The sequence below is a fragment of the Carcharodon carcharias genome, chromosome 2, assembly GCF_017639515.1.
Source record: "Carcharodon carcharias isolate sCarCar2 chromosome 2, sCarCar2.pri, whole genome shotgun sequence".
NCBI lineage: Eukaryota > Metazoa > Chordata > Chondrichthyes > Lamniformes > Lamnidae > Carcharodon > Carcharodon carcharias.
In genome coordinates, this window is record NC_054468.1 from 10,924,799 (window position 1) to 10,939,551 (window position 14,753).

Below are 14,753 nucleotides of genomic sequence, written 5' to 3' on the forward strand. Positions count from 1 at the left end.
CAGTGCTTGTCCTACTTGTGGTAGTGAGTTCCACTTTCCAACCACAGTCTGGGTAACAAGGTTTCTCCTGAATTCCCTCCTGGATTTATTAGTGACTATCTTTTATTTATTACAGGTTATTACTAGTTATGGACTGTCCCCCAGGGGAAACATCTTCTCTACATCTACATTATCAAACCACTTCATAATGCAAAGGCCTCTGGTAGAACACTCCTCAGCCTTCTCCTTTCTAGAGAAAAGCACCCCAGCCTGTTCAATCTTTACAGATAGTTATAACCATTGAGTTCTGGTATAGCCCTTCTTCACCTTTTTTGAACCCACTCCAGTTCTGCTGTATCCTTTTTTATAATGTGGGGACCAGAACTGTACTCAGCACTCTAAGTGTGATCTAACAGAGCTTTGATAGAAGTTTAACATAATTTCTTTGTTCCTCTAGAAATGAACCCGAATGCTTTGTCTGCACTTCTACGGCCTTTGTCATGGGCAGAATGTATCTGCTCCCTTACTGCCTGTAATCAGTATGTTTTGTATGGAATGTGTATTCCAATTAAATAATTCAGCAGCAAGCTTTCATGAGTTTTAAAATAAATAAGGTTTTTATTCTCACACACTTACCCCAAATTAATTCAATGTTACACACTCAGTCTCTCACAGACACACAAAGATTGGATACATATTTACAGTATACAGTTAATTCAGTCCCTAATTTATGATTTCCAGTTTCCCATGTGCAAAACTTATTGTTTCTTGACTGGATTCGATGATTTAAAGTTGAAGTGAAGGTCTTGTAAAGCGAAGGGCTCGTGTAATTGAATATCTAGGAGGTTGGTTCTCAGGTGAACTTTGAAAGTGGAACAGGTTAAGTACTTTTACTGCTTGATGACTTGCAGATAACTTCAGAGTCTGGTTCTCAGACTGGCTGACGACTGATGGTTCTGATGGATCTGCTGGGTCCTGGGTTAATAAGGGTGCAGTTCCTGAAACCAGTTTCAATCACATGATCACTTGGTTAAAACTTCTGAGGCTCACCCAGTCTGGTTCAGATGGAGGAGGCCATTGTGATACAATGGGAAGCTGATAGTGGCCATTGAGTTTCAATCTTTTCTTTAGTCTAATATGAAACATGGAGACTACCAGTGTAGAAACTACATAGTCTTTTCATATTGGTTCTTTCTTAAACAATGAGATGCATGAATTCCGCAAATGTCTTTGAGGTACCCTCACCTATGTCCGTCTTTGATTAGGTGTTCACTGGAGACTTGATAATGTCTGTGTCCAAATGACAAAAGTCACATGATTTGTGGCAGCCATCCAAACAGCTTGTTTGTGTCCAATTTTTAAAGGCATTGACTGAAAGTTTATAACATGTCATGCCTGTACTGGCCATGACACATTACTAACCTGCATCACCATTTTTAATGATTTGTGAATCTCTACTGCTACGTCCCTTGGCTCCTCTAACCCATTCAAACTCTAATTTTCCAAGGAGAATGCGATTTCTTGTTTTTCCTGCCCAAAAAAAACCAGAAAGAAAGCAGGCAGAAGCCGACATAGGAAGAGACTCAGAACAGAAGGGTCGTTAATTGTTGACTTCCTCTGGATAAAGGGCATTACAAGTTTATAGTTCACATGATTAAATGGACAGGATCATGAAACTATGTCCAAAATACAGCTCCAGCATCTTTGGGTCACGTGCTGTAGCACTGGAATTGACTCATTACATCAGCATACAGCAATCGGTTGGGACCGTTTACAAAGCAGCTTTTATTTCTGATCTATATTTGCATGACCTGCCTTGGGACTAATTTGTTCATGAAAAATAAATTAGTCATTAACATTTTATAGAGGACAGATACTCTAATTCTACCCATCAATTTAACTCAAAAGGAATCCAAAGTGTTTGCTAGGACATATCTTTTCATCAATAAATGCCATAAAATTGTGGGTTACCTTAGAATCCACTTAGCTATGTGTCTTCTGCTGGATCTTATGGTAAAGGTAGATATGGAATGATTCCAATCTTATTAACTATATCCCCATGCCCCTCAATCAAACAATCATTGACTGCTTTCTCACTAATATCCTTCTATGACTGGTTAAAGCTGGGAGGTAAAATATTTCTTCAGCACCTTTCACAGTCTCAGGACATGCCAAAGTGCTTTACATCCAATGAACTAATCTTTTGAAGCCTTTACAGCCTTCCGGACTGAATATTGAATTCAACAACTTTAGATCTTGAACTCCCTCCTCCATCCCCACCCCCTTTCCGTTTCTTCCCCCTTCCTTTTGTTTTTTCCAATAATTTATATAGATTTTTCTTTTCCAACATTTTTCCATTATTTTTAGATCTATATCTTTTATGCCCTGTTAGCCTTTCCACCCCATCCCCTAGAGTTGTACCTTGTGTGTCCTGCCATCCATTCTTAATTAGCACATTTGTTTAGATAATATCACCACCTTCAACACCTCTTTGTTCTTTTGTCTGTGACATCTTTTGATTATCTGCTCCTATCACAGCTTGCTTGTCCCTACAATCACAGCACCACCCCACTTCTCTCTCCCCCCCGAACCCCCCCCCCCCCACCCCCCGACCTTAAACCAGTTTATATTTCACCCCTCTCCTAATATTCACTCAACTCTGTTGAAGGGTCATGAGGACTCGAAACGTCAACTCTTTTCTCCTCCGCCGATGCTGCCAGACCTGCTGAGTTTTTCCAGGTAATTCTGTTTTTGTTTTTAATCTTTTGAAGTGTTGGTCACTGTGGTGATGTAGGAATCGCAGCAGCCATTTTGTGCATAGCAAGATCTGGGGGAGATGGTGGTGCAATGCTAATGTAACTGGACCATTGATCCAGAGCCACAGGCTAATACGCTGGGGACATGGGTTCAAATCCCACCATGGCAGCTGGTGGAACTTAAATCTAATTTAAAGAATTGAAATTGGAATTGAAAGCTAGTCTCAATAATGGTGACAATGGGCATATGAATTAGAAGCAGGAGTAGGCCACTCGGCCCCTTGAGCCTGCTCTCCTGTTCAATAAGATCATGACTGATCTGAACGTAACCTCAACTCCACACTCCTTCCTACCCCAGGTAACCTTTCAGCCCCCTTGTTAAACAAGAATCTATCTAGCTCTGCCTTAAAAATATTCAAAGACTCTGCCTCCACTGCCTTTTGAGGAAGAGAGTTCCAAAGACTCTCATCCCTCTGAGAGAAAAAAATTCTTCTCATCTCTGTCTTAAATGCGCGACCCCTTATTTTTAAGCCGTGATTCCTAGTTCCAGATTTTCCCACAAGAGGAAACACCCTCTCCACATCCACCCTGTCAAGACCCCTCAGGATCTTTCTTGTTTCAATCAAGTCACCTCTTACTTTTCTAAACTCCGGCGGATACAAGCCTAACCTGTCCAACCTTTCCTAATAAGACAACCCGACCATTCCTGGTATTAGTCTGGTAAACCTTCTCTGAACTGTTTCTAATGCAATTACATCTTTTTTTTAAATAAGGAGACCAGTACTGTACACAATACTCCAGATGTGGTCTCACCAATTCCCTGTACAACTGAAACATGACCTCCCTACTATTTTTCAATTCCCCTCACAATAAATGATAACCTTCCATTAGCTTTGCTAATTACCTGCTGTATCTGCATACTAGCCTTTTATGATTCATGCACTAGGACACCCAGATCCCTCTGAATCTCTGAACTCTGCAATCTCTCACCGTTTAGATAATAAGCTTCTTTTTTATTCTTCCTGCCAAAATGAATAATTTCACACTTGCCCACATTATACTCTATTTGGCAGATCTTTGCTCACTTACCTGACCTATCTACTCACTTTGTAGCATCCTTATGTCCTCTTCACAATTCACTCCCCAACCTATCTTTGTGTCATCAGCAAATTTAGCAACCATTCGTTCAGTCCCTTCATCCAAGCCATTTATATAAATTGTAAAACGTTGAGGCCCCAGAACTAAACACCACTTGTCACATCCTGCCAACCTGAAAAAGATATATTTATGCCAACTCTGCTTCCTGTTAGCCCACCAATCTTCTATCCATGCCAATATGTTATCCCCTTATACTATGATCTTTTATTTTCCGCAGTTATGAACTTTGATGTGGCACTTTATGAAATACCTTCTGGAAATCTAAGTGCAGTACATCCACCCAGTTCCTCTTTATCCACAGCACGTTAGCTCCTCAAAGAACTCCAATACGTTGGTTAAACATGATTTCCCTTTCACAAAACCATGTAGACTCTGCCTGATTACCATGAATTTTTCTACGTACCCTGCCATAACATCTTTAATAATAGCTTCCAACATTTTCCTTATGACAGATGTTAGGCTAACTGGCCTATACTTTCCTGCTTTCTGTCTCCCTCCCTTTTTGAATAAAGGAGTTCCATTTGCTATTTTCCAATCTAATGGAACCTTCCCCGAATCTAGGGGCAGGATTTTCCCCTTGTCAGGCAGACGGGCCCAGGAGCGGCCACACAAAGATCCACTGCCTGCGATCGGGACCCGACTATGATTTCTTGCTGGCTAGCCAATTAGCGGCCAGCCAGCGTGAAATGCATGCAGATAACCTCAGTGCTGCTGGAATTGTGGGGGGGGAGGAGGGCGAGCGTGGGAAGTGTGCGCATGCATGGGGGTGCGCTTAGTGAAAGCTCCCTGAAGGCACAGTGTTGCCTCAGGGAGCTGAAGATTTTTAACCTGAAAAATAAAGATTTCAAAAATAAGGAAAATGTCCCCACATGTGACCCATATAGAAAATGAGTTTTAAAATTTTTTATTGAATCTTTACTCGCTGTTGGAAATCTCATCCCGCCCATGGATGAGGTTTCACAAAAAATGCAAAGGCCGCCTGGACTATTTGCCCACCCACCAGCTGTAAGGTTAGATGGGCAGCGAAAAAGCCAATTTGATTAATTGATCAGTTGCTTAATAGTCCTCTTAAATGTGGGTGGGCACGCTGCTGACTCTCGTACGAGTGCGCAATGAGGTTGGGATGCTCGCCCGATGTCATCGTGTGCTATTTCACACTTGTGTGTGTGTTGGGCGTGTGCCTGCATGCTGAGCTGAACATCCTATCCTAGGGAATTTTGGAAAAATTAAAACCAGTGCATCAACTATCTCACTGGCCACTTCTTTCAAGGCCTTAGGGTGAAGTCCATCTGGACCTGGGGATTTGTCAGCCCCGCAGCTCCAACTATTTGCTCAATGCCACTTCCCTGGTGATTGTAATTTTCCTGAGTTCCTTCCCCCTTCCATTTCCTGATTTACAGCTATTTCCAGGATGTTACTTGTGTCCTCTATAGTGAAGGCTGAAGCAAAACATCTGTTTAATTCATCTGCCATCTTCCTACTTTCCATTATCAAGTCCCCAGACGCCGTCTTTATAGGACCAACGCTTTTCTTATTTAAATATCTATAGAAACTCTTACTATCCATCTTTATATTACTAGGTAGCTTTCTCATACTCTAATTTTTCCCTATCATCAATCTTTTTGTCACCCTTTGCAGTTCTTTATATTCTTTCCAACCTTCTGACCTGCCACTCATCTTTGTGGAATTAAACACTTTTTCTTTAAGTTTGATACTATTGTTAACTTTTTTAGTTAACCACGGATAGTGGGCCCTCCCCATGGGATTTTTCTTTCTCATTGGATTATATATATTCTGTGTATTCTGGAATATCCCTTGAAATGTCCGCCACTGAATCTCTATTGACCTATCCCTTAGCCTCATTTGCCAGTTCACTTCAGCTAGCTCTGCTTTCATGCCCTCATAATTGTCCTTATTTAAGTTTAAAATACTAGTCTTGGGTGCATTCATTTCTCCCTCAAAATGAATGCAAAATTCAATCATATTATGATCGCTGCTACCTAAGGGTGCATTCACTAGGAGGCTATCTATTAACCCTATCGCGTTGCTCATTACCAGGTCTAGTATAGCCTGCATTCTGCTTGGCTCCAGGACATTCTAAGAAACTACCCCAAAATGAACCCCTCCTCTATGCTACCTTTACCCATCTGATTTTGTCAGTCTATAGATGGGTTAAAATCCCCGATGATTACTGCTGTACCTTTCTGGCAAGCTCCCATTATCTCTTCTTTTATACTCTGTCCTACTCTGTAGTTACAATTAAAGGACCTTTACACCACTCCCACAAGTGACTCCTGCCTTTATTATTTCCCATCTCAACCCAAATCATTTCTACATCCGGTTTCCTGAACTTAGATCATCCTTCTCCCATGTGCTAATGCCATCATTAATTAACTTTTCCTAACTTACTTCCTTTCTAAATGTCACATACCCTTTAATATTCAGGTCTCAATCTTTATCATCCTGTAGCCATGTCTCTGTAATGGCTATCAGATTGTACTTATTTATTTCTATTTGTGTTATCAGTTCATCTGTTTTTGTTTTGAATGCTATGTGCATTTAGATACAGAGCCTTTAGTTTTGTCCTTTTATTATTTTTGTAGTGCCTAGCCTGATCTGATTTACTCTAGATTTGTACTCTCTGTCTGTTCCTGTCACGGTCTGTTTATCATTTTCCATATTAATACCTGTCTCTCTTGCCCTTGTCTCTACTCTTTGGTTTACCATGTCTTCCCAAGCTTGATCCTTTACCCCCACTATTCAGTTTAAAACCCTCTCTACTTCCTTCCCCCACTCTATCCCTGTAGCCCTGTAAGTTCATTTCCCGGAAGTGCCTGCCTGATTTCTTTTAAAATCATTGATTGTCTCTACTTCCACCACCCTCCTAGGCAGTGAGTTCCAAGTCATTACAACTCGCTGCTTAAAAGAGGTTTTTCCTCTCACTTGCCCTGTCACTCTTGCCCAAAACCTTAAATCTGTGTCCCCCAGACCTTGTACCCATCAACTAATGGCAACAGCTTTTCTTTGTCCATTCTTCCCCAAACTAACTCTGTACGAGAAATAGGAGCTGGAGAAGGTCACCGACATTCCCTGAGCCTTTCCTGACAACACGTAGGGTATAAGAGTGTAAATTGGGTGAGAATAAATGGGCTGCTCCTTTTAGATTGCTGGATTTTGGGGAGTTAAACAGGCTGCGGTTTGGTTATTGTCCATTTTGCACAGTGCCCAAGATCGATTTCAACCCCATTGTGTTTTAAATGTGACATTATTCAGGTTTCAACACAATAGAACCATTGCTGGTGAGAGGGCTCAGTTCCAGCGGGACAAGTATTTCTGATGAGCTGTTTAAACTGAGGCCCCATTTGTCACCTTGACCTGGAAATGTATCTCCATTCCTTCTTCATCATTGGGTCAAAATCCTGGAACTCCCCCCCTAACAGCACTGTGGGTGTACCTACACCACAGGGACTGCAGCGGTTCAAGAAAGCAGCTCACCACCACTTTCCCAAGGGCAATTAGGGATGGGCAATAAATGCTGACCCAGCCAGCGACTCCCACATCCCATGAACTTTATTTTTAAAAGTGGACATAAAAGATCCCATGGACCCATTTAAAAACAAAACAGGGAAGTTCTCCCTGGTGTCCAGGACCAATATTTATCCCTGAACCAACATCACTATAATTAAACAAATGATCAGGTCATTATCACACTGATGTTTGTGGGAGCTTGCTGTGCGCAAATCAGATACTGTGTTTCCTGCATTATAACACTTTAAAAGTACTTCACTACCTGTAAAGCTCTTTACAGTGTCTCAGGTGGTGAAAGGTGCTATAGAAATAGGGTTGCCAACTGTGATTAAATGTATTTCTGGAGGTTTCATCACATGACTTGCCTCCATGCTCCAGCCATTAGTCGGCCTAACACATCCATCCTCCTGACCTTCTGCCCTCCTACACCAATTGGAAAGCAAAAAGACTCATTGCCCAATTGGATGATGCTTGACTGTCAGCCAAACAGCCTTTTCTCCCCATTTTCAACATTTTTATATCTGGTAAAGAGAAAATGGCACAAAAAGAAATATTTTCTACCATGCCGATGATTTTTCTCCAGGGTTGCACACAGCAGTGTCCTGGAGGTTGATCTTCCAATTCCTGGGGACTCCAGGCCAGTCCTGGAGGGTTGGCAACCCTGTACAGAAATTCCCTTTGCTTTGTACAACAAACACCCGTTATCAACCTGCTGTCCTTGGCCCTGCATCTGGGTCTGTATAGGACTCCAGTCCCCACTCCTGAAGAGGCCGGCGAACAACCATTCAGTAAGACTGACTGGAGATTGGACAATAAATGCTGGTCTTGCAGTGATACCCACCTCCTGAGAACGATTAACCAGAATTTGCAAGAGAATGATGCAATATGTTCTGCTTGAGAATGGGGGCTGAAATATACCCCGCACCCCAATTATTTCATACACGCGAACCCCACTTCCCTTGGTCCTGTTCTTTTTTTTTAAAAAAAAAACTTTTTAAAAAAAAACTTAAAGGCTGCAATGTTGCCAGAGAAATGGGGTTGCAGTTCATTGAGAAGCACTTGTTGCAATGTCGCCCGCCAGACGTTTTAACAACAAAAAAAAAGACACACAACTTCCATAACCGAGGGATTTCTCCTTTTCTTTTAGAGAGAGAGAGAGAAGAAAAAACCCACCCAAACTGAACGGCAAGACGTGAGACCGAATGGAAGCGTTGAATTTCAGGGGGTGGTGGGTCGCTTTAAGAGTAGCGGGCGCAACAATGTAACACGCTTGTTGATTCGAGGTCAGTTTCAATTGTCAATACCCAGGTCGATTTAATTCATCGGAAGAGAGACCATGGTCAGGACAGGACCCGCAGGCTGGAGGCTTTTCACACTCTAGGGCTGGTTGACTGCTACCTGAAATAGCTCAACATCAAAAAGGAAGGAGGTAAAGAGAGAGAGAGAGAGAGAGAGAGAAAGGGCAGTCTGTGAAATCACCCCTGGCTTTTTTATATATATTTTCTCTCTCTCTCTCTCTCTCCTTCCAACCACCCACCCCCCCCCCGCCCCCCACCCCCACTCCGTTTGCATAAAAATTGCTGGAAGATGGCGGCTATGAACGGAACAGGCACCAAGCCTTGTGTGGCTAAAGCGCTGGTGGAACTGGACTTCAGGTCTGGGGCTAGGATCGAGGACTTGAATAAGCTGATCCAGGAATTTAGCAAGCAGGATCAGCGGGAATACGACGATCACAGAGCCCTGGAAATCCACACCGCCAAGGATTTCATTTTCTCCATGCTGGGTAAGTAATTCTGTATCATAGCTTTAGCCCAAAGTACAGCTCCGACTGGTACTGCAACTGATCGGAGCCGAGCGAGCGCTGCCTGTGATATTTAAAGGTCACTTTTTTTTTTTCTTTTTGCAAATTGCGATTTTTATATTGGCGTCTCTCTCTGTGTGTGTGTGTGTGTGTGTGTGGATAATTTTCCAGCATCTTTTTTTTCTCTCGGGAGCTTCAGAAACCCACCTCAGTTGAGATTGAGAACTGAAGCGGTTTTTATTTAAAACGGCAACGTAGACTTTGCAAAATTTCATTCCACCTTGTACAGTTAAATTTCAATGGACAGCGTGCTAGAAAATAATTCTCAATTCATTGTGCCTGTTCCTCTCCAAGCTGTCGTCTTAACGTTTTAAACTGGTGTCCGGGTCTGTGCTCCCAAGTGTTCTTTTTTTTTAAGTCTAGGATTATCTTTCCAATCAGTTCACACTGGCACCACATTGACTGGAGGGCAATAATCTAGATTTACAAATCAGTGATGAGTCTCACTAATGCATCCACTTAGAAATTCCCACTCCAAGGAAGATTGTATTGCATTATCCTATTGGGTAACTATTCCTCATCCCTCTTAAGATCCTGTTACACCCTGCACGGGTTCTACCTCCTAATGACATTCCCTCAAGTCCCACTCCTTCATCTCCTATCCTTGGAACTCTCTAATTTCCTGACATTACTGCACAGAATCCCCCAAATCCCTGTCTTGCACTCCACTTGCAGTCTTTGGGTTTTTAAAAACTTAACTTTCTCTCAGCTGGTTGTAACTTCCTAATTTAGTCTCTGCAAAGTGCCTTGGGGATGCAGAATGCATCTTATAAGTTGAGTGATTCTGACATCCCCTATCTCCTCTGCTTTGTGCAGGGTCTTGTACCAGTAAATCAAGCTGCTGCCTTTGATGCGGAATATAGTTTAAGCATAAGAATTTGAGCTGTTTCCTTGACACCGGTATCAGTGCAAAATTAGGCAAGTTAGAGAAGTCAGTCAGTCTGCTAGCTGCAGTTTGTAAACTGTGAGACATAAATTTGATTTCAACTGTGTAAAATCTTAACAGTTTCTCACCTTTGGCCAGGTATCCGTTTGATTGAATCCATCCCCTGAAGTGGCTCAACATATTTTTCTATGTTGAAAGCTGAATTTAACTCAAAATTGTCACTGTATTTCCTGACAGTGTTGCATCAGAATTAACACAGCGCTAATGGCTCAGTGGGTGACAGTCACATCTGGCAAGATAACACTGTGCCATACAGGCAGGAGCTCTCAACTCCCATCCCCACCACCTGATCCAACAGCAACTTTGATTATAAATAGTGCTTTTAGTATAGTGAACAACAAAAAACCCCCAAGGTGCTTTTTTAAAAAAAAAGTACAGTTACATAGAATTGCACAGATACAGGCCATTCAGCCCAGTCCATGCTGGTGTTTATGCTCCACACAAGCCTCCTCCTCCTACCCTTCTTCATCTGGCCCTATCAGCAAACCCTTCTATTCCTTTCACCCTCATGTGTACCCAGCTTCCCCTTAAATTGCAACGGTGATGTCACCAGTGGACAGTGACAATGTTAGAAATGCAGGTCCCTTTAAGAGTAAACCAGCACAAGCTTCAGAGTGAATTGAGAGCAGGTGATGCTCATTGAAGCCTGTACGTAAGAGCTGGGTTTTTTCCCCATTGGGGGGAATTTGCTTGGGGGTTTGCTTCTGGGTAGGGAAAGGATCCTGAAGGGAAGAGTGGAACCTGGTATTTGTACTGAACTGTAGTTCAACAATAAAACAGCTGTGATTCACAGAATGTCTTCTCCTGCCTGATTCAGCAAATGGACATCCACCATTAGATAATGGAGTAGGTGCTGAGTTCCCATTTGGTGTCCAGAGTTACGCTGTAAATGTACCATTACTATTCACCTCAATAATTTGCTGTGGTAGTGAGTTCTGCATTCTGGGCAAAGAGGCTTATTGTGAATTCCCTATTGGATTTACTAGTAACTGCGTCATATTTATGGCCCCCTAGTTCTGCTTTTGCCCACAGGAGGCAACAGCTTCTCTATCCTTATGTGATCGAACTCTTAATTTTAAAAACATGTATTAGATCAACCCTTTGGTAAGTCCTTAGGTTATGAAAAGCACTGTCTAAAGGTAAAGTCAAGAAAGATTGAACAGACTGAGGCTCTTGTCACTAGGAAAGAGCAGATGAAGGGCTTACCAAAGTGCTTTTGTTGAAATGTAGATGCTGTCCTAATGTAGGAAATGTGGCAGCCAATTTATGCACAGCAAGCTCCCACAAACAGCAATGTGATAATGAGCAGATAATCTGTTTCAGTGATGTTGCATAAGAGATAGGTAGTGACCCAGGATGCTGGGGAGAACTCCCCTGCTGTTCTGCAAAGTAGTGACTGTGGGATCTATCACATCCATTTGAGGGAAGATGGGGCTTCAGTTTAAAGTCTCACCAAATGTTGAACCAAAAGTCTCACCCACAGTTGAACTGTTACTTAAATTGCAGTCCGTAGACTTGAGCTTTAAGAAAGGGGAGTACATTATTTCCCATCCCCCAAACACGCACACACTTTTCCTGGAATGTCTTCCTTGGTCCCTGCTCCAAATATCCCGAAATTTTCTTGACGTTCCCTCCCCTAAATACCACCCAAGGTGATTATTGGACAGGAGGCAGTGCAGGTGGAACTGAGCCCCGGCATCACTCGGCTCCCTTGAGAGAGGGAAACGCTGGAAAGGGAATTGTAAATATGAATTGATATCTCATGTGAATGATCATTCTGGCACCTTTTGGAGGTGGTGGGGACTGCATGCAGCAGCAGTGGGTCAGTGAGTGGGAGATGTTATTGAGCTGTTCCAGCTGCAAACTGAGTGCTGCAGTAACTCTCTCATTCCTGCCCTGGGTGCTAATTCAGCTCTGGCTGCGGGTGTCAACTCCTTTACATTAACCTAAAGATTAACCCCCTGGACGCTGTTCAGACAATCCCTGGGAGAAAAATCAAAGGGAGCATTAACAATAAGTGACATCCTCCATTTCCATTGGACACGTTTTTATCAATTATAAAAATACGAAAATTGGGGGGGGGGTGGTGTGGGGGGAGGAGAGAGACGTTGATAGGAGATGGCAGGTCGTTGGATGAGACTACACAGAATGCATCCAATCAGAATCTGTCATGCTGTGTGGGCTTGTCATTCCTCCAATGCTGGATTTGCTGCTGCCAAAAGAATAACTGAGAACAGCCAAAGAGTAGGAGCCCTGAGCATCATTCTTTTTTTTGTGAATAATGGTGAATCTTTTTCCCCAAAGCCCCCCTCCCTTCAAAGTCTGTTGTCTCTACTTGGCCTTGGTTACATTATCGAGTCATACCCATCCACCACTACTCTCCTCCGTCTGGCTGAACTTGTTCTCACGCTGAACAATTTCTCCTTCAACTCCTCTCACTTCCTCCAAATAAAAGGTGTGGCTATGGGTACCCGCATGGGCTCCAGCTATGCCTGTCTCTTTATGGGGTATGTGGAACATTCCTTGTTCCAGTCCTACTCCGACCCCCTCTCACAACTATTTCTCTGCTACATCGATGAATACTTTGGTGCCGCTTCATGCTCTCGTCTGGAGCTGGAAAATTTTTATTAATTTTGCTTCCAATTTCCACCCCTCCATCATTTTCACATGGTCCATCTCTGACACTTTCCCTTCCCTTCCTTGACCTCTCTGTCTCAATCTCTGGTGATAGACTGTCCACCAATATCCATTACAAACCCACCGACTCCCACAGCTATCTCGACTACAGCTCCTCACACCCCGCTTCCTGTAAGGACTCCATCCCATTCTCTCAGTTCCTTCGCCTCCGTCGCATCTGTTCTGATGATGCTACCTTCAAAAACAGTTCCTCTGACATGTCCTCCTTCTTCCTTAACCGAGGTTTTCCACCCACGGTCGTTGACAGGGCCCTCAACCGTGTCCGGCCCATCTCCCACGCATCCGCCCTCACGCCTTCTCCTCCCTCCCAGAAACATGATAGGGTCCCCCTTGTCCTCACTTATCACCCCACCAGCCTCCGCATTCAAAGGATCATCCTCCGTCACTTCCGCCAACTCCAGCATGATGCCACCACCAAACACATCTTCCCTTCACCTCCCCCGGTGGCATTCCGCAGGGATCGTTCCCTCTGGGACATCCTGGTCCACTCCTCCATCACCTCCTATGCCTCAACCCCTTCCCACAGCACCTTCCCATGCAACCGCAGAAGGTGCAACACCTGCCCCTTCACTTCCCCTCTCCTCACCGTCCAAGGGCCCTAACACTCCTTTCAAGTGAAGCAGCATTTTACTTGCACTTTCCTCAATTTAGTCTACTGCATTCGTTGCTTTCAATGTGGTTTCCTCTATATTTGAGAGACCAAACGCAGACTGGGTGACCGCTTTGCAGAACTGGGTGACCGCTTTGCAGAACACCTTCAGTCTGTCCGCAAGCATGACCCAGACCTCCCTGTCGCTTGCCATTTCAACACTCCACCCTGCTCTCATGTCCACATGTTTGTTCTTGGCCTGCTGCATTGTTCCAGTGAAGCTCAACACTAACTAGAGGAACAGCACCTCATCTTCCGACTAGGCATTTTACAGCCTTCCGGACTGAATATTGCATTCAACAATTTTAGATCATGAGCTCTCTCCTCCATCCCCACCCCCTTTTTGTTTTTTCTAATAATTTATATAGATTTTTCTTTTCCCACCTATTTCCATTATTTTTAAATGTATTTCCATCCATTGTTTTATCTCTACCTTTTAGCCTTTTTCGATTCCTTCACCCCACCCCCACTAGGTCTATCTGTACCTTGCTCGTCCTGCTTTCTACCCTTAATTAGCACATTCCTTTCACTAATATCACCACCTTCAACACCTCTTTGTCCTTTTGTCTGTTATCTCCATCTATCACTGGCCCTCTACCCAGCTCTTCTTGTCCCACCCCCTCCTTAAACCAGCTTATATTTCACCCCTTTTCTATTTTTCCTTAGTTCTGCTGAAGCATCACATGGACTCAAAACGTTAACTGTGTTCCTCTCCGCAGATGCTGTCAGATAGGTTGAGTTTTTCCAGGTATTTTTGTTTTTGTTTTCGATTTCCAGCATCCGCAGTTTTTTTGCTTTAATCCCAGAATTGTGCTGTTACTTCAAAAGATTTGATTCAATTTGCATCACATGTCTGCTTGCAAACTCTGGAATTCTGCCAAATTGATTTACAGTTATTTGCCACTCTGAGTTACTGAATTGCTGGGTCAAAATCCTGGAACTCCCTCCCTAACAGCACTGTGGGTGTACCTACACCACATGGACTGCAGCGGCTCAAGAAGGCAGCTCATCACCACTTTCTCAAGGGCAACTCGGGATGGGCAATAAAAGCTGGTCCAGCCAGTGACACCCACATCCCATGAATGAATTAAAAAAAAAGATCTGGAACTCACTGCCTACGAGGCTGGTGGAAGCAGAGGTGATGAATGATTTGAAAAGGAAATTGGATTGGCGTTTTAG

The 14,753-nt window shown here is 43.4% G+C and overlaps 1 protein-coding gene across 1 annotated transcript in view; it reads left to right on the forward strand.

Annotated features, from left to right (window-relative positions):
* The first annotated feature begins 9,008 nt into the window (after positions 1–9,008).
* Positions 9,009–14,753, forward strand: part of LOC121275347 (protein MB21D2) — a 63,529-nt gene continuing 57,784 nt past the window's right edge. The window contains exon 1 of the mRNA XM_041182853.1: positions 9,009–9,204. Coding sequence (XP_041038787.1) covers positions 9,009–9,204 — 196 coding nt within the window. The remainder of the gene's footprint in view (positions 9,205–14,753) is intronic.